General features: G+C 41.9%; 1 protein-coding gene across 1 annotated transcript in view; it reads right to left on the bottom strand.

The window, feature by feature from the left end:
• myo5b (myosin VB) overlaps window positions 1-23693 on the bottom strand; it is a 141349-nt gene that overhangs the window by 107292 nt on the left and 10364 nt on the right. The window contains exons 2-8 of the mRNA XM_037692531.1: window positions 8821-8931; window positions 8539-8710; window positions 3331-3475; window positions 2819-2975; window positions 2492-2635; window positions 2328-2409; window positions 2118-2225 (exon numbers count right to left, since the gene is read on the bottom strand). Coding sequence (XP_037548459.1) covers window positions 2118-2225; window positions 2328-2409; window positions 2492-2635; window positions 2819-2975; window positions 3331-3475; window positions 8539-8710; window positions 8821-8931 — 919 coding nt within the window. The remainder of the gene's footprint in view (window positions 1-2117; window positions 2226-2327; window positions 2410-2491; window positions 2636-2818; window positions 2976-3330; window positions 3476-8538; window positions 8711-8820; window positions 8932-23693) is intronic.

Raw genomic sequence — 23693 nt, 5'->3', positions numbered from 1 at the left:
AACACGATAATGCCAGACCACATTCTGCAGCAATCACAACATCATGGCTACGTAGGAGAAGGATCCGGGTACTGAAATGGCCAGCCTGCAGTCCAGATCTTTCACCTACAGAGAACATTTGGCGCATCATAAAGAGGAAGGTGCGACAAAGAAGGCCCAAGACGATTGAACAGTTAGAGGCCTGTGTTAGACATGAATGGGAGAGCATTCCTATTTCTAAACTTGAGAAACTGGTCTCCTCTGTCCCCAGACGTCTGTTGAGTGTTGTAAGAAGAAGGGGGGATGCCACACAGTGGGAAAAATGGACTTGTCCCAACTTTTTTGGGATTTGTTGATGCCATGAAATTTGGAAACAACAGATTTTTCCCTTAAAATGATCAATTCTCTCAGTTTAAATTTATGATCTGTGATTTGAGTTCTATTCTGAATAAAATATTAGATGTTGGCACCTACACATCATTGCATTCAGTTTTTATTCACAATTTGTTTAGTGTCCCAACTTCTTTGGAATCCGGTTTGTACATAAAAGCCAATTAGTAAAGTTTTCTATCTAAGGAATCCAGCAGACAACTTGAATCTTGGCTTCATTGCAGTCTCTCATCCTGAGCAAGCACAGTGGCAACAGTGGAAAGGAAAAACTCCCTTTTAAAAGTTCAGTAACTTTAATCTGAATGGATTAAATGTTTCTTCTGGAACTGTAATCTGACAGCATTAAAGGTTCCTTCTGTAACTGTACTCTGACTGGATTAAAAGGTTCCCACAGTAAATGTAATCTGAATGGAGAAAAGGTTCCTGCAGTATCTGTAATCTCACTGGATTAAGAATTCCCTCAATTACTGTAATCTGCCTGGAGAAAAGGTTCCCTCAGTAACTGTAATCTGACTGCATTAAAGGTTCCTTCAGTAAATGTAATCTGAATGGAGAAAAGGTTCCCGCAGTATCTGTAATCTGACTGGATTAAAGATTCCCTCAATAGCTCTAATATGACTGGATTAAAGGTTCCTTCAGTAACTGTAATCTGACTGGATTACATGTTCCCTCAGTAACTGCAATCTGACTAGATTAAAGGTTCCCCCAGTAACTGTAATCTGACTGGAATAAAAGTTCCCACAGTAATTGTAATTAGAATGGAGAAATGGTTCCCTCAATTACTGTAATCTGACTGCATTGAGTGGGACTCTCCTCCATCTGGAACAAAGTAATATTTGTACATAGATGCTGGCTGATTTTGTTTTATACTCAAACAAACTTCATATTTGTTTTGTTTTCTTTGGATGTTTGTTTTGGTTTTATTTTTTATAAGCGTAATCAATATGTAGTCTCATTTTGTATTGGTAATAGCACAAAAAAAAACAGTTTGCACAACAACACTGGCAATATTTGTATGTGTTTTGTACTTGTATGTCTTCTATGTTAAAAGTGGAGTTAAATTGCTGAGTTGAGGTGTCATCTTGTGAAACTAGATCTACATGCAGTCTGAGACTTATTGTGAAGGCTGAGCTCTGCATTGGATTAAAGGTTTCCTCAGTAAGTGTAATCTGGTCTGATTTAAGGTTGCGTCAGTAACTGTAATCTGACTGGATTAAATGTTCCTTCAGTAACTGTAATCTGACTGGATTAAATGTTCCTTCAGTAACTGTAATCTGACTGGATTAAATGCCCCTTCAGTAACTGCAATCTGACTAAATTACAGGTTCCTTCAGTAACTTTAATCGGAATTGAGAAAAGGTTCCCTCAGTAACTGTAATCAGGCTGGATTAAGGATTCCCTTAGTAACTGTAATCTGACTGGATTAAAATTTTCCCTCAGTAACTGTAATCAGAATGGATTAAAGGTTCCTTCAGTAACTGTAATCGGACTTGATTAAAGAGTCCCTCAGTCACTGTAACCTGACTGGATTAATAATTCCCTCAGTAACTGTAATCTGATTGGAGAAAAGCTTCCCTCAGTAACTACAATCTGGAATAAAGGTTTCCACAGTAACTTTAATCTGATCTGATTAAAGGTTCCTTCAATAACTGTAATCTGACTGGATGAAATGTTCCTTCAGTCACTGTAATCTGACTGAAATAAAGGTTCCTTCAGTAACTGTAATGTGACAGATTTAATCTGTGTACCCAGCAGGCTGAATGCTTCTCTGGTCTTTAAGAAATCTTCAGCGTCGTTCACCCCTTCGATGAAGATGTTCTCTCCCAAAGACGTATACGTGAAATCTTCTGCACTGGCTGAGAGAGAGAGACATTGTGAGGAGACATCCTCACAATCACAGGTGAATATACAAACCAGTGGACAGACAGACAGACAGACAGACAGACAGGTGGACTCACTGAGGCTCAGATCCTCAAATTCTGGTAAACTGGCAGAGGCACACAGCTGGTAGAAAATGTGATAGTTCCGCTCGTCCTCGGCCTGAAAGTCAGACCCAAATCATCAGCTGAAATGAATGGTTCACTGAGCAGAACCAGATCAGGATGATGAGACCGGGACTCACCTGAAAAACAACCCGGGACTTCTCCAGCAAGTAGGTCCTCATGTTAGCCCCGATGATGTGGTAGTGTCGGCTGAAAACAATCTGGATGTACTTCCCGAAGCGGCTGCTATTGTCATTCCGGGTGGTTTTTGCATTTCCAATGGCCTGATGGGAAAACAGGGAGAAAGGGTCAGAACTTCATGCATCAAAGGTCTGAATCGTGTCACATCACCTGAACCTAAAGGCACTGCAGTTCAGATAGTTTCTGTTGGATTTTTAGGATTTCTGCAACACTGACATCAAACTGAATCTTTGAGTGTCTGAGGAGTTTAGGCTCCACCCACTGACCTCCATGATTGGATTGGAGGCCAGAACTTTCTCCTCCACGTTGGCATCACTGGATGAGCCACCCACAGTGGCGAAGAACCTCATAGCATATTTAGCTGACACTGTCTTCCCTGCTCCAGATTCTCCACTCACAATGATGGACTGGTTCCTCTCATCTCTGAAAGCACCACAGAAGAACGGATCATGTGATCACCTAACATAAGGCATATGTCAGACTGCAGAGAACTGAGAGAGAGGGGTCCTCAGGGAGAGGGGATTTTGCTACTTTTAGCTACTGTTCTGGTACTTTTAGCTAGTGTTTTGCTACATTTGTCTTTCAGGTCAGTTTCAGCTTCTTCAGCAAATACCTCTGAACTCTGTATTTTGAAAAATGTAATGCTTCTAGTTGTCATGTTTGTTTTGTTCCAGCAGGGAGATTCCTCCTAATCACGTTTAATCTCAGAGCTTCTTTAGGGTCTGTAACCCCTCCGCCCACCTGTCGTCCAGGAATCAAAAAATTGCAGCTGGTGTACCTGGCCATTTGTTTGTAGGCCTCCTCAGCCACAGCAAAGATGTGTGGGTCCATGTCCCCCATGTTCTGCCCACTATAGGCCGTGATCACCTCTTCTCCATAGATCTGCAGCTGCTCGTATGGGTTGATGGCCACCAGGACAATACCTGAGACAGGACACAATATGTAAAAAGAAAGATCCATTCATCCAACCAACCACCTATCCATCATCTTCTGGAGGCAGGTCTCTAGGGCAGCATCTTGAGCTTCCACAGCCACTGTAGATGGATCAGTAAACAGAAAGCTTTGCCTTACAGCTCAGCTCCCACTTCACCACATTGGCCTGGCACAGAGTCCACAATACTGCAGATGCTGCACCAATCCACCTGTCAATCTCACGCTGCATTTTACCCTCACTGTGAACACCCCAAGATACTTAAACTCCTCCAGTTGAAGCAGAACCTCACCTTAACCAGGAGAGGACAGTCCACCCTTTTCAGACTGAAGACTATGGTCTCATATTTAGAGGTTCTGATCCACATCCCAGCTGTGAACCTCTCCAATGAGAGCAGGAGATGGTATGGTATGGTATGGTATGGTATGGTATTATGAAGCCAACAGGACCACACCATCCACAAACAGAATAGAGAGAACCCTGAGGCCACCAAATGAGACTCTGTCCCCAGGCTGCACCAAAAAATTCAGTCCACAAAAATTATTAACAGAATCAGTGAAAACAGCCCCAGAGGAATCCAACTCTCATTTTGAAGGGAGCCAACGTAAGTCCCTTTTCCATAGCTCCTCTTCAGCATGATTCGACTCGGCTTGGTGCTGTTCCAAAGCTTTTTCCACTAGCAATTTTTCGTGGAACTGGCCCCTTTTTCAGTCCCTTCTTCTCTGGGGGACCAAGCGAGCCAAACTGGCACCAAAACGTGACATCAGAACACTGTCACTGATTGGTCAGGGGGCGGAGTCACTGGAACTTTGAGAAACTTTTCAAAACAACCCATCTGCCATTTGCAATAACTCCAACTCAGAGAAGTGATTGGATCCTTTTAAAGATTTTTAAAACAGTAATGACAACACCGTGGTCTAATGCTGAAATGCAGGCGTTTGTAGTGCTTGGTGGCTGGTGACAAAATTCAGAGCGAGCTAGATGGCGCTCCGCCGGTCCTCGCCATCGGAGCCTCTGAGCCCTCTCAGGCCGGGCAAGGCATCACCTCCCCGGCTGCAAGCTCCGCCGGCCAGCGAGGCTCGGAGCCCGAGCCCCAGCAGGCAGGGGCTGGGATTGGAAATGATTTTTAAAAACATTATATGTATAAAAAACAATGCTTTTTTTATCAGTGAAGATTAAAAAAAAAAAGGTGCCAGCTTTATCATGAAATCCTTAATGACTTTATTAATTAATCTGTTAATTAAAGTTAACTCGGCTGAAAAATCATAAAGACAAAATTATTGGATCTCTCAGGAATATTTCCCTCAAACATGTTTAAAGAAGAGCTACAGCATTTAGTTCAAGTTTATTCTAACCAACAGATGTACAAATCACACAACAAGAATTAAACTTTAAAGCAAAGCTAAAATAAAAATAAAAAATCTGTATAAAAGAAACAAAACTACACATCTAAATTGAAAAATAAAAATACACGAGTGCCAATACATCAAATGATGAGGAAAACCTATAAAATTTTAAATATACAAACTGGATTCCAAAAAAGTTGGGACACTAAACAAATTGTGAATAAAAACTGAATGCATTGATGTGGAGATGGCAAATGTCAATATTTTATTCGTAATATAAAATAGATGACAGATCAAAAGTTTAATCTGAGTAAATGTAACATTTTAAAGGAAAAACATGTTGATTCAAAATTTCACAGTATCAACAAATCCCAAAAAAGTTGGGACAAGTAGCAATAAGTGGCTGGAAAAAGAAAATTGAGCATATAATGAACAGCTGGAAGACCAGTTAACACTAATTAGGTCAATTGACAACATGATTGGGTATAAAAAGACCTTCTCAGAGTGTCAGTGTCTCTCAGAAGCCAAGATGGTAAGAGGATCACCAATTCCACCATTGTTGCACAGAAAGATAGTGCAGCAATACCAGAATGGTGTTACCCAGCGTAAAATATCAAAGACTTTTAAGTTATCATCATCAACCATGCATAACATCATCAAAAGATTCAGAGAATCTGGAACAATCGCTGTGCGTAAGGGTCAAGGCCGTAAAACTCTACTGGATGCTCGTGATCTCCGGGCCCTTAAACGTCACTGCACCTCAAACAGGAATGCCACTGTCAAGGAAATAACAGAATGGGCTCAGGAATACTTCCAGAAAGCATTGTCAGTGAACACAATCCACCGTGCCATCCGCCGTTGCCAGCTGAAACTCTACAGTGCAAAGAGGAAGCCATTTCTAAGCAAGCTCCACAAGCTCAGACGTTTGCACTGGGCCAGGGGTCATTTAAAATGGAGTGTGGCAAAATGGAAGACTGTTCTGTGGTCAGATGAGTCACAATTTGAAGTTCTTTATGGAACACTGGGACGCCATGTCATCCGGACCAGAGAGGACAAGGATAGCCCAAGTTGTTATCAACGCTCCGTTCAGAAGCCTGCATCACTGATGGTATGGGGTTGCATGAGCGCTTGTGGCATGGGCAGCTTGCATGTCTGGAAAGGCACCATTAATGCGGAGAACTATGTTCAGGTTCTAGAACAACATATGCTCCCATCTAGACGTCATCTCTTTCAGGGAAGACCCTGCATTTTTCAACACGATAATGCCAGACCACATTCTGCAGCAATCACAACATCATGGTTACGTAGGAGAAGGATCCGGGTCCTGAAATGGCCAGCCTGCAGTCCAGATCTTTCACCTATAGAGAACATTTGGTGCATCATAAAGAGGAAGGTGCGACAAAGAAGGCCCAAGACGATTGAACAGTTAGAGGCCTGTATTAGACATGAATGGAGAGCATTCCTATTTCTAAACTGGAGAAACTGGTCTCCTCTGTCCCCAGACGTCTGTTGAGTGTTGTAAGAAGAAGGGGGGATGCCACACAGTGGGAAAAATGGACTTGTCCCAACTTTTTTGGGATTTGTTGAAGCCATGAAATTTGGAAACAGATTTTTCCCTTAAAATGAAACATTCTCTCAGTTTAAACTTTTGATCTGTGATTTGTGTTCTATTCTGAATAAAATATTAGATGTTGGCACCTCCACATCATTGCATTCAGTTTTTATTCACAATTTGTTTAGTGTCCCAACTTTTTTTTTTTTTGTTTTTCCTGACACAACCACAGACCACCAAGCTACCTGTGTGGAGCAGAGAGCTGCCATCCAGGACACCCGGAGGAGAAGATGGTGGGGGTTAAAGGTCTTGCTCAAGGGCCCAGAGTGGGACGAATGAGGGTGGGGACAGGAGTGGGTGCTTCACCTACCCCACCCACATTTTTGATGTTGTCGGAACCGGGGCTTGAACCAGCGATTTTCCGATCACAGGCCCACCTTCTCTAACCTTTGAGTCACCACTCCACCATTTTATACACACGTACATACATACAGTGCCTTGTGAAAGTATACGGCCCTCTTGAACTTTTCAACCTTTTGCCACATTTTAGACTTCAAACATAAAGGTATAAAATTTTAATTTTTTGTGAAGAATCAACAACAAGTGGGACACAATCCTGAAGTGGAATGAAATTTATTGGATGTGTCAAACTTTGTTAACAAATAAAAAACTGAAAAGTGGGGCGTGCAGTATTATTGGGCCCCTTTACTTTCAGAGCAGCAAACTCACTCCAGAAGTTCAGTGAGGATCTATGAATGATCCAATGTTGTCCCAAATGACTGATGATGATCAATAGAATCCACCTGTGTGTAATCAAGTCTCCGTATAAATGCACCTGCTCTGTGATAGTCTCAGGGTTCTGTTCAAAGAGAGCATCATGAAGACCAAGGAACACACCAGGCAGGTCCGAGATACTGTTGTGGAGAAGTTTAAAGCCGGATTTGGATACAAAAAGATTTCCCAAGCTTTAAACATCCCAAGGAGCACTGTGCAAGCAATCATATTGAAATGGAAGGAGTATCAGACCACTGCAAGTCTACCAAGACCCGGCCGTCCCTCTAAACTTTCATCTGGAACAAGGAGAAGACTGATCAGAGATGCACTCTGGATGAACTGCAGAGATCTACAGCTGAGGTGGGAGAGTCTGTCCATAGGACAACAATCAGTCGTGCACTGCACAAATCATGGTTTTCATGGTGGACAAACCATGACTAGAACAAAAGTCCAACAACCGAAAAACACAGGCATGAGAAGGACATGCAAACTCCACACAGAAAGACCCCAGGTCCAACCAGGGATTGAACCCAGGACCTTCTTGCTGTGAGGCAACAGTGCTAACCACTGAGCTGTCATGCTGTCATCTTAAAATCTAAAAAACTTCTTCTTTAAGCTTGAACAAAACACAGCTCTCCATTTCTACAGGCTAAAGGCAAGCCTGTTAACTGTGTGTGTATTGGACATTGTTTTGTTGTTTTGTTTTAAGTTGTTAATAAAGTTTAAAAAATATATAAATAAATAAATAAATAAAACAACATCCACTTCCGGTTTGGCTAATGTAATTCCGTTTATTCAAATGTGATTCTGCTTCTTCAAATGTTGTGTTTTTGTTGTTTATGTTGCGTTTTTGAAATGTAATTCTGTTTTTTGAAATGTTGTTCATTTACACCTCAGAGCCACCGGAAAAAATGACTTTAAATGATTTTTAAACTAAAAACTGAGACAAGTGAGATCTGACCCAAAGTTATTTTGAAGCAGATTCCAGTCAGATGGAGCAGCAGAGGCAAAGGCCATAGAGCCAAAGCCAGACTTGGTCTTTGGAGTTGTTAACCACAAATACTGCGAGGATCAGATGTTACACTTCGAAACCAGTGCTAATTGCAGTAGCTGGGTTAACTATGGAGGTGAATAACCCAGCAATTGTCTTATAAATGAGGGTAAACCAATGAATTTCACAGTCAGAACCAGGGTCAGAGAGCCAAAGCCTATGGCACTTTGCACCTGACTCAAATGGCCCCTCTTGTAAGTGGTGGACTCACAGGAAGGCAAACCCATAAAACTCATTCAATAATATACTAATTACCATAATCTGTAATATTTCAGTGACTCAGAGTAGAAATGCGCATGAAGTTCTAGTTCTGTTTGACCCGTTGGACTGACCGCAGTAAGTGTAGATGTGGTTGGATTCCAGGAAGCGGACCCTCAGGTTGTGTAGAACAGCAGGTTCATGGAGGTAACTAAGTGCCGTCAGGTCGTTCTCCCCCACCAAGATGTCCGGGTTCCGCAGGAACGGCAGTGGGCTGGACTTCGGACCCACCTGGTACTCCAGGGTCTGAGACAGAACACAAGAAGTTTGGACTCTGAGACAAAACATGTCAGGAGAGACCTTCCTCATCCTACATAAATAAAAAGGTAATTGAGCCAGGAGTTAGTGGTACTGACTGTTCCATCCTCCAGCTGCAGATGCAGAACTGGCTCCCCTTCCTTGTAGTCTTTGTTGATCTCTGCAGCCTTCCACACCTCGTCCTGGTCCGGTATCCAGACCCGGGTGAACTGAAACACACAAACATCAGACCAGATATTACGAGTTTACTCGTGGTCTGAACGATCTGGAACCAGATGTAAAACCTTTGACCAAGCTAAACATCAGAGGTTCTGTTGGACCCATGAACCCAGTTAAAAAATATATTTTAATTAAATGGTAAATGGACTGTACTTATATAGAGCCTTTCTATCTTATCGAGATACTCAAAGCGCTTGTGTCTTCATTTACCCATTCATACAGCACTCTACTAGATCTCTACAAAGATAATTGAACAAATCATTCTAAAGAGAATAATCAGAGCTTCATCACATTCATACACTGATGGGACACACATCAGAGGCAGTGAGGGGTTCAGTGTCTTGCCCAGGGACACTTCAGCATGTGACTGCTGGTGGATTCGAACCCACAACTTTCGCATTGGAGGACGACTGATTTAACCACTCAGCCACAGCCGCCCCAATTAAACTGAATTAAGCTCAGAGAAACAGCAACAAAGACAAATAAAATATATATATTCTTCTTGATGAGCTGCTTCAGCAGAAATAAAACACTGTACAACACATTCATTATAAAAGCCTATTAGTAAAATTCCTCTATCTAAGGAAGCAGCAGAATGCTTTGAATCTTCACTTTGTCACAGTCTCCCATCCTGAGCAAGCACGATGGCAACAGTGGAAAGGAAAAACTTTTTTTTAACAGGAGGAAACCTCCAGCAGAACCAGGCTCAGGACGAGCTGCCATCTGCTTCTGAGATGATTATTTGTCCCGTCAGTCTGCACCTCTCTGTGTTTTTCCTCATCTGCACAGCTGATCCAAATCCCAATCATCCCAGGTGTTTCTCCTCTCTCCCCATTAATGACACTATAAAACCTGCCTTATCACTCCCTTGTTGTCCGGGGATTGTCCTTTCACATTGCCATGGTCTGTCTCTGCTCAACCTGTCCTTTCCTCCTAAAGTAAGTTTTGGCTGCCCCGTCAGCATTTTGTTTTAATCGTTGTTATTTTATCTTGGAGTCCTCCTGTCTCTGCCTGCATGTGGGTTCTACAACAACTAAATTGCAGATCATGTCAGCTTTGACTAGATGGGTTTGAAATGGCAGGAAGAAGAAACAAACAAACAAACACAGAATGACAGGTTCAGGTTTACTTTCTATAGAAGGAAAAACAAAAAAGCACATGTTAAGATAGAAATAATTAAAAATACAAACAGGTAGAGCAAGTGAAGACAGCGGCATAGTGAGGAAATGTGGTCAGTTTGTCCCCCAGCAGCATAAGTCTATAGAAGCATAACTAAGGGATAGCTCAGGAAACCTAAGCTGACTCTAACTATAGGATTTATCAAAAAAGATAAATGATAAATGGACTGTACTTATACAGTGCCTTTCTATCTTATTTCAAGATACTCAAAGCTCTTTACAACAATCTTTGTCCTCATTTACCCATTCATACAGCTCTATACTAGATCTCTACAAAGCTAATTGAACAAATCATTCTAAAGAGACTAATCAGGGCTTTAGATCACATTCAAACACAAAAGGAAGGTCTTAAGCCCAGTCTTAAAAATGGACAACGTGTCAGCTTCACAGACAGAAACTGGAAGTTGATTTCACAAGAGAGGAGCCTGATAACTGAAAGCTCAGCCTCCCATTCTACTTTTGGAAACTAGGAACCACAAGTAAACCTGCAGTCTGAGAGCGAAGTGCTCCGTAAGAAAAATATAGAAAAATAAGATCTGTAATATAAGATGGAGCTAGGTTGTTGCGAGCTTTGTGTGTTAAAAGTAAGATTTGAATTCTATTCTGAATTTGACAGGGAGCCAATGGAGAGAAGCTAAAACTGGCGAAATATGATCTCTCCCAGTAACTCCAGTTAAGACTCTGGCAGCAGCATTTTGGATCAACTGAAGACGTATTAAAGAAGTATTTGGACACCCAGATAATAAACCATTGCAATAATCCAGCCTAGATGTGACAAATGCATGGACCAGTTTTTCTGCATCATTTTTGGACAAGGTGTTAATAATTTTAGCTCTTTGGCTAGATGGAGGAAAAAGGTTCTGGTAACATTTTTCATGTAAATGGTAAATGGACTGTACTTACAGTATATAGTGCCTTTCTATCTTAACAAGATACTCAAAGTGCATTACACCACAATCTGTGCCCTCATTTACCCATTCATACAGCACTCTTCTAGATCTACATGTATACAAAGAATAATCAGTGCTTTATCACGTTCATACACCAATGGGACACACATTAGAGGCAATGAGGGGTTCAGTGTCTTGCCCAGGGACACTTAGGCATGTGACTGCTGGTGGAATCGAACCCCCAACTCTTGCATTGGAGGACAACTGCTCTAACCACTCAGCCACAGCCACCCCCACCCATGTGGGGGTTAAGACATATCCTGATGAAAATAACACCAAGGTTTTTAATTTTAGAACTGGAGGCCAAATTAATGTCAACCAAAGGGAGTGAAAGGATGTAAAGATTATTTCTAAGATGCTCACGTACAAAAATCAAAACCTCTGTCTTGTCTGAGTTTTAAAGCAGAAAACTAAGGGTCATCCAGGGTATTATGTCTTTAAGACATACTTGTTATGTAAGTAACTAATTAGATTTTCTATCCTTAATGTGTTTTTTTGTCTTTCAGATACACCTGGACCTATACCTGGACCTACCATTCTGTGTTCGTCTGTCTCTCCTTCCTGTCCTCTCAAACCAGCCGGTCAAAGCAGATGGCCGCTTGTCCTGAGCCTGGTTCTGCTGGAGGTTTCTTCCTTTTAAAAAGGGAGTTTTTCTTTCCACTGTTGCCACTGTGCTTGCTCAGGATGGGAGACTGCAACGAAGCCAAGATTGAACTTGTCTGCTGCTTCCTTAGATGGAGAACTTTACTAATTGGCTTTTATGTATGTGAATGTTCCTGTAAAGTCCCCTGAGACAATTTTCTTATTTTGGTGGTGACTTTTTTTTTTGGCCAGGCAATGTATATAAACCCTGAAAGGCTCTGTTAAAAAAATTGGGAATACCTGGCAACCTTTCTTGTTGTATGTTGAAAACATGTCAATGCCTGTTTAGGATATTTATGTATGTGTGGCTGATCTGGAGTGGGAGGGTTTATTGTTCCATGTCCTTTTTTTCATTCTTTTCTCATTGTATGTATGTTATGTTATGTTATGTCTATGTATGTTTAAAAAACAATAAAATACTTTGATTAAAAAAAAAGAAATATCTTTAACTCACATCTCCGGGAGAGCTTTAACCACATCCCAGCTGATGTGGGGACATTGAGTTTGAGTGGGCCATGTTCCGCACCTCAATTGTTGAGGTGGCTGCCATGAGCTGTGCCTGCAAGTTTGTTGGTGCTTCTCGTGGTGGCCATTCTCAAACTCTGTGGTGGACACCCCGGGTTAGGGATGCTGTCAACTGAAGAAGGATTCCTATCGGGCCTTGTTTACTGGTGGGACTCTGGAGGCAGCTAAGGAGTACCGGAGGGCCAGGCGAGCCGCAGCCTTGGCTGTTGCTGAGGAAAAAGCTCGGACGTAGAAGGAGTTCAGTGAGGCCTTAGATAGACTCTCGGTTCGCTCACAGGAAATTCTGACAAACCATCAAGGAGCTGAGGAGGGGAAAGCAGTGTGTTCACTGTGTAAATAAAAATACTTTGATTAAAAAAAGAAAATCTTTAACTCTCATCCCAGCTGAGTCAAGGGACATCGAGTTTGAGTGGGTCATGTTCTGCACCTCAATTGTTGAGGTGGCCTGGGAATGTCTTACACACTGCGTTCAGTGAAGGTGGGGTGCTGTTGAACACAACCAGTGATGTTGTCAGGAGGTGGAAAGAATACTTCTCAGCCCTTCTCAACCCCACTGGCATGTCTTTCATGGAGGAAGCTGAGTCAGGGGAATTCGGGGTTGGTCTGTACTCTGTGGCTAAGGTCGCTGAGGTTGTTAAAGAGATCTACAGCGTCTGGACTCTAGGGGTGAACAAGATATGCCCTGATTTTCTTAAGGGTTTGGATGATGTGGGGCTGACTTTGCTGACATGCCTTTACAACACAGCATGTATACTGGCATCACTGGCTTTCAGCACTGTATGATTTGTGTTGATCCTGTATGCATCACACTGTGCTAATCATTATGTTATTATCTGCTATTATTTTGTTTCTGTATTTTGATTTTATGTTATGTGTTGCTGTGTGCTTTGCCTGTTTGTTTCTCTTTGTACAGCACTTTGGTTGGCCCTGTTGCTGTTTAAAGTGCTTTATAAATAAAATGGTATGGTATGGTACGGTATGGTACATCAGGGGCAGTGCCACTGGATTGGAAGACTGGGGTCTTTGTCTGTAGAATGGTCTTCAAGATTACAGAGGAGCTGGCTGCAATGCAGTCAATCAAAGGGATGACGACAGCAAACTTTCTGTTCACAGAGGTAAATGCATGGATGGACACGCTGGGATTGAAATGGAACAGACTGGCAGGTGTCACAACAGACAGTTGTCCAAATTTTACAAGGAAAAATGTCAGACTTTTGAAAAGTATGCCAGATAAAGTGACTGAAATCAGTGCAGATCAGAACTTGGTATTTTTGCATTGTACTATACATCAGCATGTTTTGTGCAAGGCAGTGTTAAAAATGGCCCATTTCATTGATGTAAATAAAATAGTAAACTTCAGGGTACGAGCATTGAATCACAGGCAGTTTGAAACCTGTACCTGAGACCTGATTTGGATGAAGTTCACTAATGTTTTCTAAAATAGTACTAAATGATGGTCTTTGCCTTGAATGGGCTCATTTGGTGGGTCTGGTTTGATACAAGGGATGATATTTATTTAATGGTTAACTCTTTGCTAATTTATAGGAGAGCTTGGGTTGTATTTGGCTAATTGTTTGCAAAACCTGGGTTGAATAACAGTAGTGGGAAGTTTAAAACTACACCATATTTTTATTTCTGAAACTAATACTCAATCTGGGTGTTAGTGGATTGCAGACGGTAATACTTCAGATTTGAAACAAAACCGTTTCCAAAAGGGGGGAGGTGTGTAGGCTGCTCTGAGCAGGAAACAGTTCATACAATGATTAGATCATTACAAACTATACAAAAATAACTTCTTAGGGTTTTATATTTAAATGAACAGCAAATAACCATTAGCAGGTCTGAGGCGATTAATGGATGATGTAGGATAATCACATTGAAATTGGGAAATGAATAAATCAGAAACCTACATAACGACATTGCACTTGTATATATATATATCAGTTTAACAAAAGTATCTTTTTCTCTTTGTTGTAATGTGTACAGATTCCAGAAAGGGGGACGCCCCTAGCCTGAAGTGGATTTGAGCAAAGGTTAAAGGGAAATGGGTGATTCGGTATTTTTAAACACCACTGACTTGACTGACTGGACTGGACTCAAATAGTTTAATTGGGCTAATAAAAGGGTTCATGAACAAAGTATTTTAACCACATTTTTCCTCTTTCTTATTTTTTCCTCTTTTTCTCTTTTTCTTCCCTCTCTAGCACAGACAGGTACCTGGAGGGAAGATTTAATTTTTTTTTCTCTCCACAGTGTTATATGTCAGTTGTTTTAAACCATTATGGGTATATTGTACTTTGATGTTGTGCGCAAGCGTTTAATGAAGTTACTTCCACAGGCTCCAGGAGGAGGGGGGCCGGCGTGGGGGATTGTTTATTGCAGGGGGTTGTTGTGCATTGTTGCTGTGTTGTGTATGTTTAACTTTATCTAAAAAAGTTCAATCTGGTCCTCTGGACATTCAAAAAAAAAAAAAAAAGCAAAACAACAAAAATGTAGAAATGTTTCGTCCCAGTGGCTTTTAAACCCCAAAATACATTACGGCAAAGACTGGTTCATCCCAAAGATCCAGTCCCCCGGCACAAACAGAGCAATGTTGTGTATGCTGTTCAGTGTCAGGAGGGCTGTGATCAGTCTTACATCGGGGAAACTAAACAGCCACTGGCCAAAAGGATGGCCCAGCACAGAAGATCAACATCATCAGGCCAGGACTCTGCGGTCTACACTCATCTCCAGGCCAGCGGTCACTCTTTCAGGGATGAAGATGTTCACATCCTGGACAGAGAGGAACGATGGTTTGAGAGAGGAGTAAAGGAGGCCATCTTTGTGAAAAGAAATCGTCCATCATTAAACAGGGGTGGAGCCTCCGGGTTCAACTGTCCCCCTCTTACAATGCTGTGATTGCTAGTATCACTCAGCCCTCTGTGAACAGTAAACAGCCATCAGGTGCTAATGATCCATTGTTAGGCTGATGGTCCTTCTTGAGCATGTGATTAGCTGGTTTTGGTTGTCAGCAGCAAAACTGGTTGATCCACCCTGAGAAGGTGCTATTTAAGAGAATGAGCTGAATACAGCTCCTCAGACTGAGGAAGTCTCTCGGATGAGAGACGAAACGTTTCTACATTTTTGTTGTTTTGCTTTGTTTTTTTTTGTTTTTTTTTGAATGTCCAGAGGACCAGATTTAACTTTTTTAGATTTTTCTACCTGGATTATTGAGCATGCATCAGGATGTTTAACTTTACTAATTGTAGGTAGACCGGTTGACTGCAAAAGGCTTGGACGGGTGAAAGACGGGACGAGAGTACACAGGTATCCCTGGAGAAGTCCAGTATGTACCACATTTCAGTTTCAAGTGTATAGATGCATGTAAGAATAGCATTTTATTTTAGTTTTACAAATTCTGTTTTAGGATAACATTACAGTGTAATAATACACCTATCAGTAGCAATAATAACCATCAGGGTGTCCAATAATTAAGAAACAGGTTTTATTCACTAAAGAAGTAACCACAGTCAGTTTTTCCAGGCCCACAAATGGGTCATGGATCCCACAGATAAAATAATCAAAAGGCCATACAGGGTGTTTAACAATTCGCAAGCTTTGGTGTCCAGCTTTTCTCATCAGGAGGGAGAAACTCTGACCGAGGAGACAGACTCACATCAGAGTGGGTCCTGCTGAAAAGAGGGACAGGACAAGACCCCACCAGGTGGTGGCGAGAACATCACACACCATCGGTCTCCAGAAGGAGAGTAACACCTGTTACGACCACAACCAGTGCACCCCTGCAGAGGAGAGGAATCGATCGCTGGACCAGATGGAGGGTGATCTGAAGACAGCTCCCCACTACACCTGGAGGAGGTGACAGGAACTTCGTGGGAGCTCATTCTTTGCCCCTTTGTTCTGGTTGGAAAAAGGCAGTAGCAAACATCGGAGAAGGAGTCTCTGCTCTGCCTAAGTCGGTCAATTCAGGTGGATCGGATAAGGACGAAGATCACCAGCCCTGACCGTGAAGAACAGAAGACGCGTCAAACTGATTTAGTTTTTGTCCCAATGCACACACACGTCATTTAGAATGTTTAATCAGGCTGATAAAGGTACTGAGGACTTTACATGAAGATAACTCCGCGGGCCGAATCCTGCCGAGCACCAAAGGACCCTTGTGGACGAACGAGGCCTCCCACCGCAAGCTCAAGAACCTAAGACCTGCTAGATAGAACTGTTTAAATTGAGGGTGTTGGCTTTTCCTGTTTAATATGAGTGTCTAGTCTTACCTTTCAGTCATTCTGAAAAACAACCAGAGAAGGGTCGTGGATTCAATTGGAAACTTAACTATTCACTTAACTTAACTATTCACTTAACTTAACTATTCACTTAACTTAACTATTCACTTAACTTAACTATTCACTTAACTTAACTATTCACTTAACTTAACTATTCAAATATTTTACTCCATTCAATTGGGCATTTAATCATTCTAAAATACCACGAGGTATTTTAGAGGTGGTTTAAAATAGAGTTTTACTTATTTATCTTTTACTAGGAGGGGTGTTGCCGCTTTTTGTATTTTTATAAAGGTTTATGTGTTTGGTACTTTTCACAGGTGTTGGATCAGGGGTCTGGTCCAGGACCCCTGGAGAGTGCAGTAAGTTTGCGTCACGTCCATATTGACAAATCCATAAAAAGGGCGAACTCCCATGAATATGGGAGTTCAAAAGAGGGGATGTTGGATTTAATATTTTATACCTTTTTATATTTACTATCAAGCATTCAAATGTCATGTCATATAAAGTGTGTGCGTGTCTTTCTTCCAGGGTTGAACTATGTTTATAGAAAATGTTTGCTAATTCTAACTAGTTGACCTTTAAATATAATCTCATGTTAGCTAAGGATAATTTTACAAGTTCACAACAGACCACAGTTAGTGAGGATCCACAACCTCTCCTCCTCCACCATAACCCTCAGCACTGGCTCTCCTCAGGGATGTGTGTTGAGCCCCCTTCTGTTTACTCTGCTCACGTATGATTGTGCAGCTACCCATCCAGGCTGTCACATTGTAAAGTTTGCAGATGATACAGCGGTGGTGGGATGCATCACAAACAATGATGAGTCCAGCTACAGGCAAGAGGTGGAACACCTGGAGAGCTGGTGCAGAGAGAATAACCTTCACATCAATGTGAAGAAGACAAAGGAGATGATTGTGGACTTCAGAAGGAACAAAAACACCTACACCCCCTGAACATAAGAGGATCTGCGGTGGAAGTGGTCTCCAGCTACAAGTACTTGGGTGTACACATGAATGACAACCTCAGCTGGAGCAACAACACCACCAGCCTGATCAAGAAAGCTCATCAGAGACTCTACTTCCTCAGACGGCTGAGGCGAGCTGGTCTGGAAGCTCAGTCCTCACCTCCTTCTACAGGTGTGCAGTGGAGAGCATCCTGTGCTCGAGCATCAATGTGTGGCATGGAGGCTGCACAGCTGCAGAAAGAAAAGCTTTGCAGAGAGTGGTGAAGGCTGCACAGAAATCTGTTGGAATCAGTCTCCCCACCATCACAGACATCTACACCTCCAGATGCAGGAAGAGGGCCACCTGCATCATGAAGGACCCCACTCACCCAGCACACACACTTTTTGCCCCACTCCCCTCAGGAAGGAGGTTAAGGAGCATTAAGTGTAGAACCACTAGACTGAGGAACAGCTTCTACCCTGAGGCTGTTAGACTCATGAATCTCTAACTAGAATAATCACTGTGAAAAACCATATCATGTTGCTGCTGATCTGTTTCATGTTGCTGCTGATCTGTTTCAATGTTGATGTGTTCATGCGTGCACATCTGCTCACATAGACTCATGTTCATGTTTGTGCTGATGTTCAATGTTTTATGTTATGAGTGCTTAGTGTATATTTAGTTCATGTTTTTCTTAGTTCATATCTTAGATGTTATTACTGTTTTTCTTTTACATTTTATTGTTGGATGTAACTGGGACCCCGTGTACATAATTTCGCTCCACCACATGTACCACATGAGGTGCGAATGACAATAAAGAAACTCTGACTCTGATATATTACAAGCAATCAAATCAGGCCAGAGAGCAGACTGATTAACATAAATAAAGTAGAACACATCTCTTTAATTTAGACAATATAGTTTGACTAAGTAAAATCCAACTGAAACAAACTAAAGTATAAAAATGATCCAAGTAAAAACACAAACATGAGTTAGATAATAATTAAGTTATTAATTATTCCTAGAAATAAACAACTTGATTTCAAATCAGTTGGTATCACTAAGGTATAATCACGTTAAACAAACAGTGTTAACAGTTTAAACGCAGACAAGGAAACCAAGATGAATCTGCCTTAAAAACAGAATCACCAGGCCTTCAACAGATATTGAATCAACACCCATGAGGTAGGTAATAATTAATAGTTATTAATTATTACGTATAAACAATTTAGACACGAATCATTTTGTATCCCTAAAGTATAATAGCAAGTTAAACTTTAAACAAAAGCCGATTTCGGTGTACCAAAACTTATCTGAAATATAGACGTAATGTCCTTGAGGGGGCGGGCTAAGAGTCGTAACCATAGCAACAGAAGCTGAACCAATCAGGAAGCTAGCCTTCTCAAACGGGGATAAAAGGCCGGAAATGACACACGCCCACCGAGCATTTCCGGTAGGACCGCGCGGCGACGGTTCATTCTTAATGCTCCAGATCATATGCATATATCTTTTAATGTAATTGTCTCTGAATATCTGTAACCCATGTTTTGTCAAATAAATCTTTTATACGAAGGGCGACGCTTCAGCCGTCTTGAACACGACGTGGTATTCCAGCCACAACAATATGGTTATGTTATGTTTTTAATTTTACTTTATTTGTGGGTGTACACAGGTCTTATGTCTTATGTAATGTTCTCATTTTTACTTTATTTTTACTTTATTTTACTTTATTACTATTCGCACCTTATGTCGAAGCAAATTCCTAGTATGTGAACCTCGTTCATTGACATGGCGATAATAAACTGATTCTGATAAGCAGAAGAAAATAGATGGATGGATGGATAGATAAAAACCTTGTTAACTGTAGATTAAAAACTTTGTTAACTGTAGATTAAAAACTTTGTTAACTGCAAGTTAAAAACCTTCAAACAGAACCCCCTGCTGCAAAAGGGTCAATAATTTCCTCTATCTAACTTCTAGTTTTCACAGTCTCAGGCTTATTTTTTTACTTTGCCACTTATTAGTTGCCTCTTATTAGCAGGGAGTGAGAGACACGGGTGTGTGATTTGTTACTGTGGCGATCATAGGGAGAGACGGGCAGCAACTTTAAGATTTAGATTATTTGAATTTTGTTTTGTTTTGTTTAAAGGCAGCATTGCAAACCTTGAATATTTCTGCAGAAAATTTCTAGATTTTGGAAATTATGAGTCAGTGACTGACATTCTAATTGTTGGTGCTGACTGAATCAGTTTTAGCTCTTCCTCATTGTGTTCTCCCAGCTGATCTGACATAAACACTATAACCTGAGACACCCTGAGGCAGTGACATCAGCAGCAGCAGCAGCTTTCATGCAAATTAGCTACACTGGAACCAGGAGCTCATTTCCATCCAGATTACATGGAGGTCAGGTGAGTCAGCTGGGGTCACATGACCCGGCTGATGATACGATCTGCACTCTGAAAGGTGGGTTTACCTGTTTGTGCAAAGAGCTGAACTAGAAGACAAATAAAAAATGTGTTGTTATTAATCTGATCGAACTGAAGATAGGAGCTTTCTTCAACTTTTTAATCTTTAACACTAAAAATCAAAGAACAATCCTCAATGGAATCAGATCTGCTCCGAGTCTCCTTTCTGTTGGTGCTGCTGGGTCAGGATCCGGATCAGCCATTCAGACGAGGCCTGATGACAATAGGGACTTTGCTAATCTGGGACACACATTAATGGTCAAGCTGCACCACAACTCAGACTGGAATGAGGACACAAACACTAGAATACACACTTCCTGCTGACTGTGAAACATAAAACTGGTGGCTTTCTTTGTTTAACGTCAGTCAGAGTGGGAAGGGCCAAATCCTAGACCTGTCTGAAAGCCTGGGTCCAGATCTCATCTTGTTCTAGTTTATGGATCCAAGGAGTCAAACTTGTTTTAAATCAAACTTTAGCTTCAATAAGATGAAACCTGGGTGTCCAGTCTAAAATCAGGTCCAGGTTCAGGTCTGTGGACTCAGGTCTTGCTGGGGACTACTGAGAGTTTTTGGAGGAGAAGCGGGGCAGAAGAAGTCCTGCAAGTTCAGAGTGAAACCTGAGTCTGCAGGTAGAACATTGTTGTCCTCATTCAGTCAGCTGTTCCCACACAGGAAGTTCTCTGTCAGGGAGCAGGTCCTCGCTCTGTGCTCCGCCTCTTGTTTCCACTGGAGCTGCTCGGGTAAGGCTCCGCCCCCTGCTGTATCAGTACAGTGACTTCAGCCTTGGGGAGAAGTCTGGGTGTGTCTGCAGGAAACAAACGCTGCCTGTTGAGGAACTTTGTTCCAGGCAGACGGCAGCACAAAGGTGACGACAAAGTTCACACACCAGCATGTGATCTGGAAGCTCCGCCTCCACCAGAGGGTGGAAATGTTCCTGCTGCTGGAGGCAGGGGTGGAGATCAGCTTTAACATGATGTTCTGATCGGACTGAGACAGACCCAAACCAGAAATTGGACTGAAACCAATCAAAATCCTAGTCAAGGAAAACCAAAGTCCTAACCCCTAACTTGTCCTCGTCAGAGGGACCACCTCCACTTGGAGCAGACAGGTGTGTGTTAACGCAATGCCAAGATAGAAAGACATCAGCAATGACCTCAGCGAAACAGATGCTGCTGCCATCAATCTGTGAAGGGTCAAAGGTCATTTAGAGTTCATCGTTCTGCAGAGAGAAAGATTCGTCACAAGTGGAGAACATTTCAGACAGCTGATTAACCCTGAACGTCAGACCATGCAGTGACTCTGCAGGCCTCAGTCAGCAGGTCAAAGGTCATGGCCTCTTCCGTCTAAAAACAACATTTCAGCATGGCTTAGGTTTGTAAAGTTTCACATGAGGGAGCCACAAGACTTCTGGACCAAAACCAGACCAGAGGACAGATGTTTACCCAGAATGCACTGCAGCAAACGGCACCTGCCAGCTGTCAGCTGATGGAGGCTGATGGTTTGGGATCCTGTCAGTCTCTGAGTGGACCAGGAACTCCTCTGTAGACAAAAGAGTTCAGGAGTCCAACAGCTGAAGTTTGTACCAAACTGGGTCCAACAGAACCATGATCCCAAACACAGCAGCTGATACAACAGAACAGGTCCGAAAAAACTAGAGTCCAGAACCTAAACATGACTGAGGTGTTGTGGTGGACCTTCAGAGTCCATTTATCATTTTTGTGGTAATGTTTTGCATTTTATTTTGAAGGAATTCTTTATAAATAAACTTCCCTTCCTGCCGTGTAAACCTCTCACACTGCAGAAGGTGTCATGTCTCAGGCCTGCAAAGCTCCATTCTACATTAAAGACTTTAGCGTTCCATATTATCCAAACAGAACACTTTGTTCTCAGGCTGACTTGTGGTTCCTAGAGGTTCTAAAGTAGAGCAGGGGTCAGAGCTTTCCATTCTCAGGCTCCGTCTGTTGTTAACGATTTTTTTATTGAACTGAAGGCGGAGCAGGTTTAAAAATATTAGTCAAGTCAACATTTTTTATAAAGCATATTTAAAACAGCAGATGTTACCAAAGTGCTTAACCATAAAAATCAATGGGAGTAATTTAATGGAAAAAAAATAAAAGTAATGATAGTACCAAAAACTAATTAAAAGCATAAAAATAAAAAAAAACATAAAAACACAGAGCAATTTCATTAATTCAACCTTTTTGTAAACAGATAAGTCACACTGAACCTCGACGTCTCATTTACAAGTGAGACGTGTTTGGACAGACAGTAAAAAGTGGTGAAAAACAACACATAGGGTTTGGATACAAACAAAATTCCTAACACACTTTTAACCTCTGGTTGAAGGTCAACAGCGTGATAATGAAAAAAAATCTCGCAACACACAGAGGCACTGCAGAGTTCAGATACAATCACTCAGTTCAAATAGTTGTTTTTTTAGTTTTTTTTTCATTTACTCTTTATTTATCCAGGTAGTCTCAATGAGCCACGAGAACTCATTTTCAAGAGAGACCTGTTTTTTTGTTTTGTTCAACTTTGTTCAGCTTCAATTGATCAACATCTCCCGACAGGAAGTCAGGGTAAGGAGGACCCTCTTACCTACGGAAACGAATTGGATTCATGATGACAACTAGATTCTGCTGTTTGGCTGGTGAATTCTGGGTTGTCTACAAATTTGTGTGGATGTGTCAAAGCTTGACAGCACTCAGACTGAATTATGTGGAGCTGCGTCAGAGAGCTGGAGCAGGCTGTTATCAGGACTGTGAACTTTCTGGCAGCACCCATGAACGGTGGGAACAATCTTGGAGAAGCTGTGAGCTCGACTTTCGGTGTAAAAAATCAATTTAGCTGTTTGGAGTCACCATCAGAGAAATGTACCAGCGAGACTTTAAAAGGCAGAAATGGCAATTTACACTCCGTCCATCTTTTGGACGACTGTACGTACATGTTCTTGTTGTATCTCGGTGCAATGACAATAAAGCTTATTCTGATTCTGATTCTGGTGTGTTTTTGTTTTTGTACAGAAACAGCTGAAGTGTGGTTGTTTACCTACATGAACAGCTGAAGTGTTTGTTTCAAGCAGAAACAGCTGAACTGTGTTTGTTTACCTACAGACAGCCAAAGTGTGTCTGTTTACATAAAAAGTTAGTGTGCTTGTTTACCTAGAGAATCAGCTGAAGCATGTGTGCTTACTAAAGAAATATCTGAAACATGTTGACATACAGAAACAGCTGAAGTGTTTGTTTCAAAACATCTGAGACGAGCTGGTCTGGAAGCTCAGTCCTCACCTCCTTCTACAGGTGTGCAGTGGAGAGCATCCTGTGCTCCAACATCAACATGTGGCATGGAGGCTGCACAGCTGCAGAAAGAAAAGCTTTGCAGAGAGTGGTGAAGGCTGCACAGAAGATGTTGGAGTCAGCCTCCCCACCATCACAGACATCTACACCCCCAGATGCAGGAAGAGGGCCACCTGCATCATGAAGGACCACACTCACCCAGCACACACACTTTTTGTCTCGCTCCCCTCAGGAAGGAGGTTGAGGAGCATTAAGTGTAGAACCACTAGACTGAGGAACAGCTTCTACCCTGAGGCTGTTCGACTCAAGAATCTCTAACGAGAAAAATCACTGTGAAAAATCACATCATGCTGCTGCTGATCTGTTTCATGTTGCTGCTGATCTGTTTCAAGTTGCTGCTGATCTGTTTCATGTTGCTGCTGATTTGTTTCATGTTGCTGCTGATCTGTTTCATGTTGCTGCTGATCTGTTT

Source organism: Nematolebias whitei, chromosome 18, assembly GCF_014905685.2.
Source record: "Nematolebias whitei isolate Nwh7 chromosome 18, NemWhi1, whole genome shotgun sequence".
Lineage (NCBI taxonomy): Eukaryota > Metazoa > Chordata > Actinopteri > Cyprinodontiformes > Rivulidae > Nematolebias > Nematolebias whitei.
Note: the sequence above shows the minus strand (reverse complement) of the source record. Positions and strands in the feature narration are given on the sequence as shown.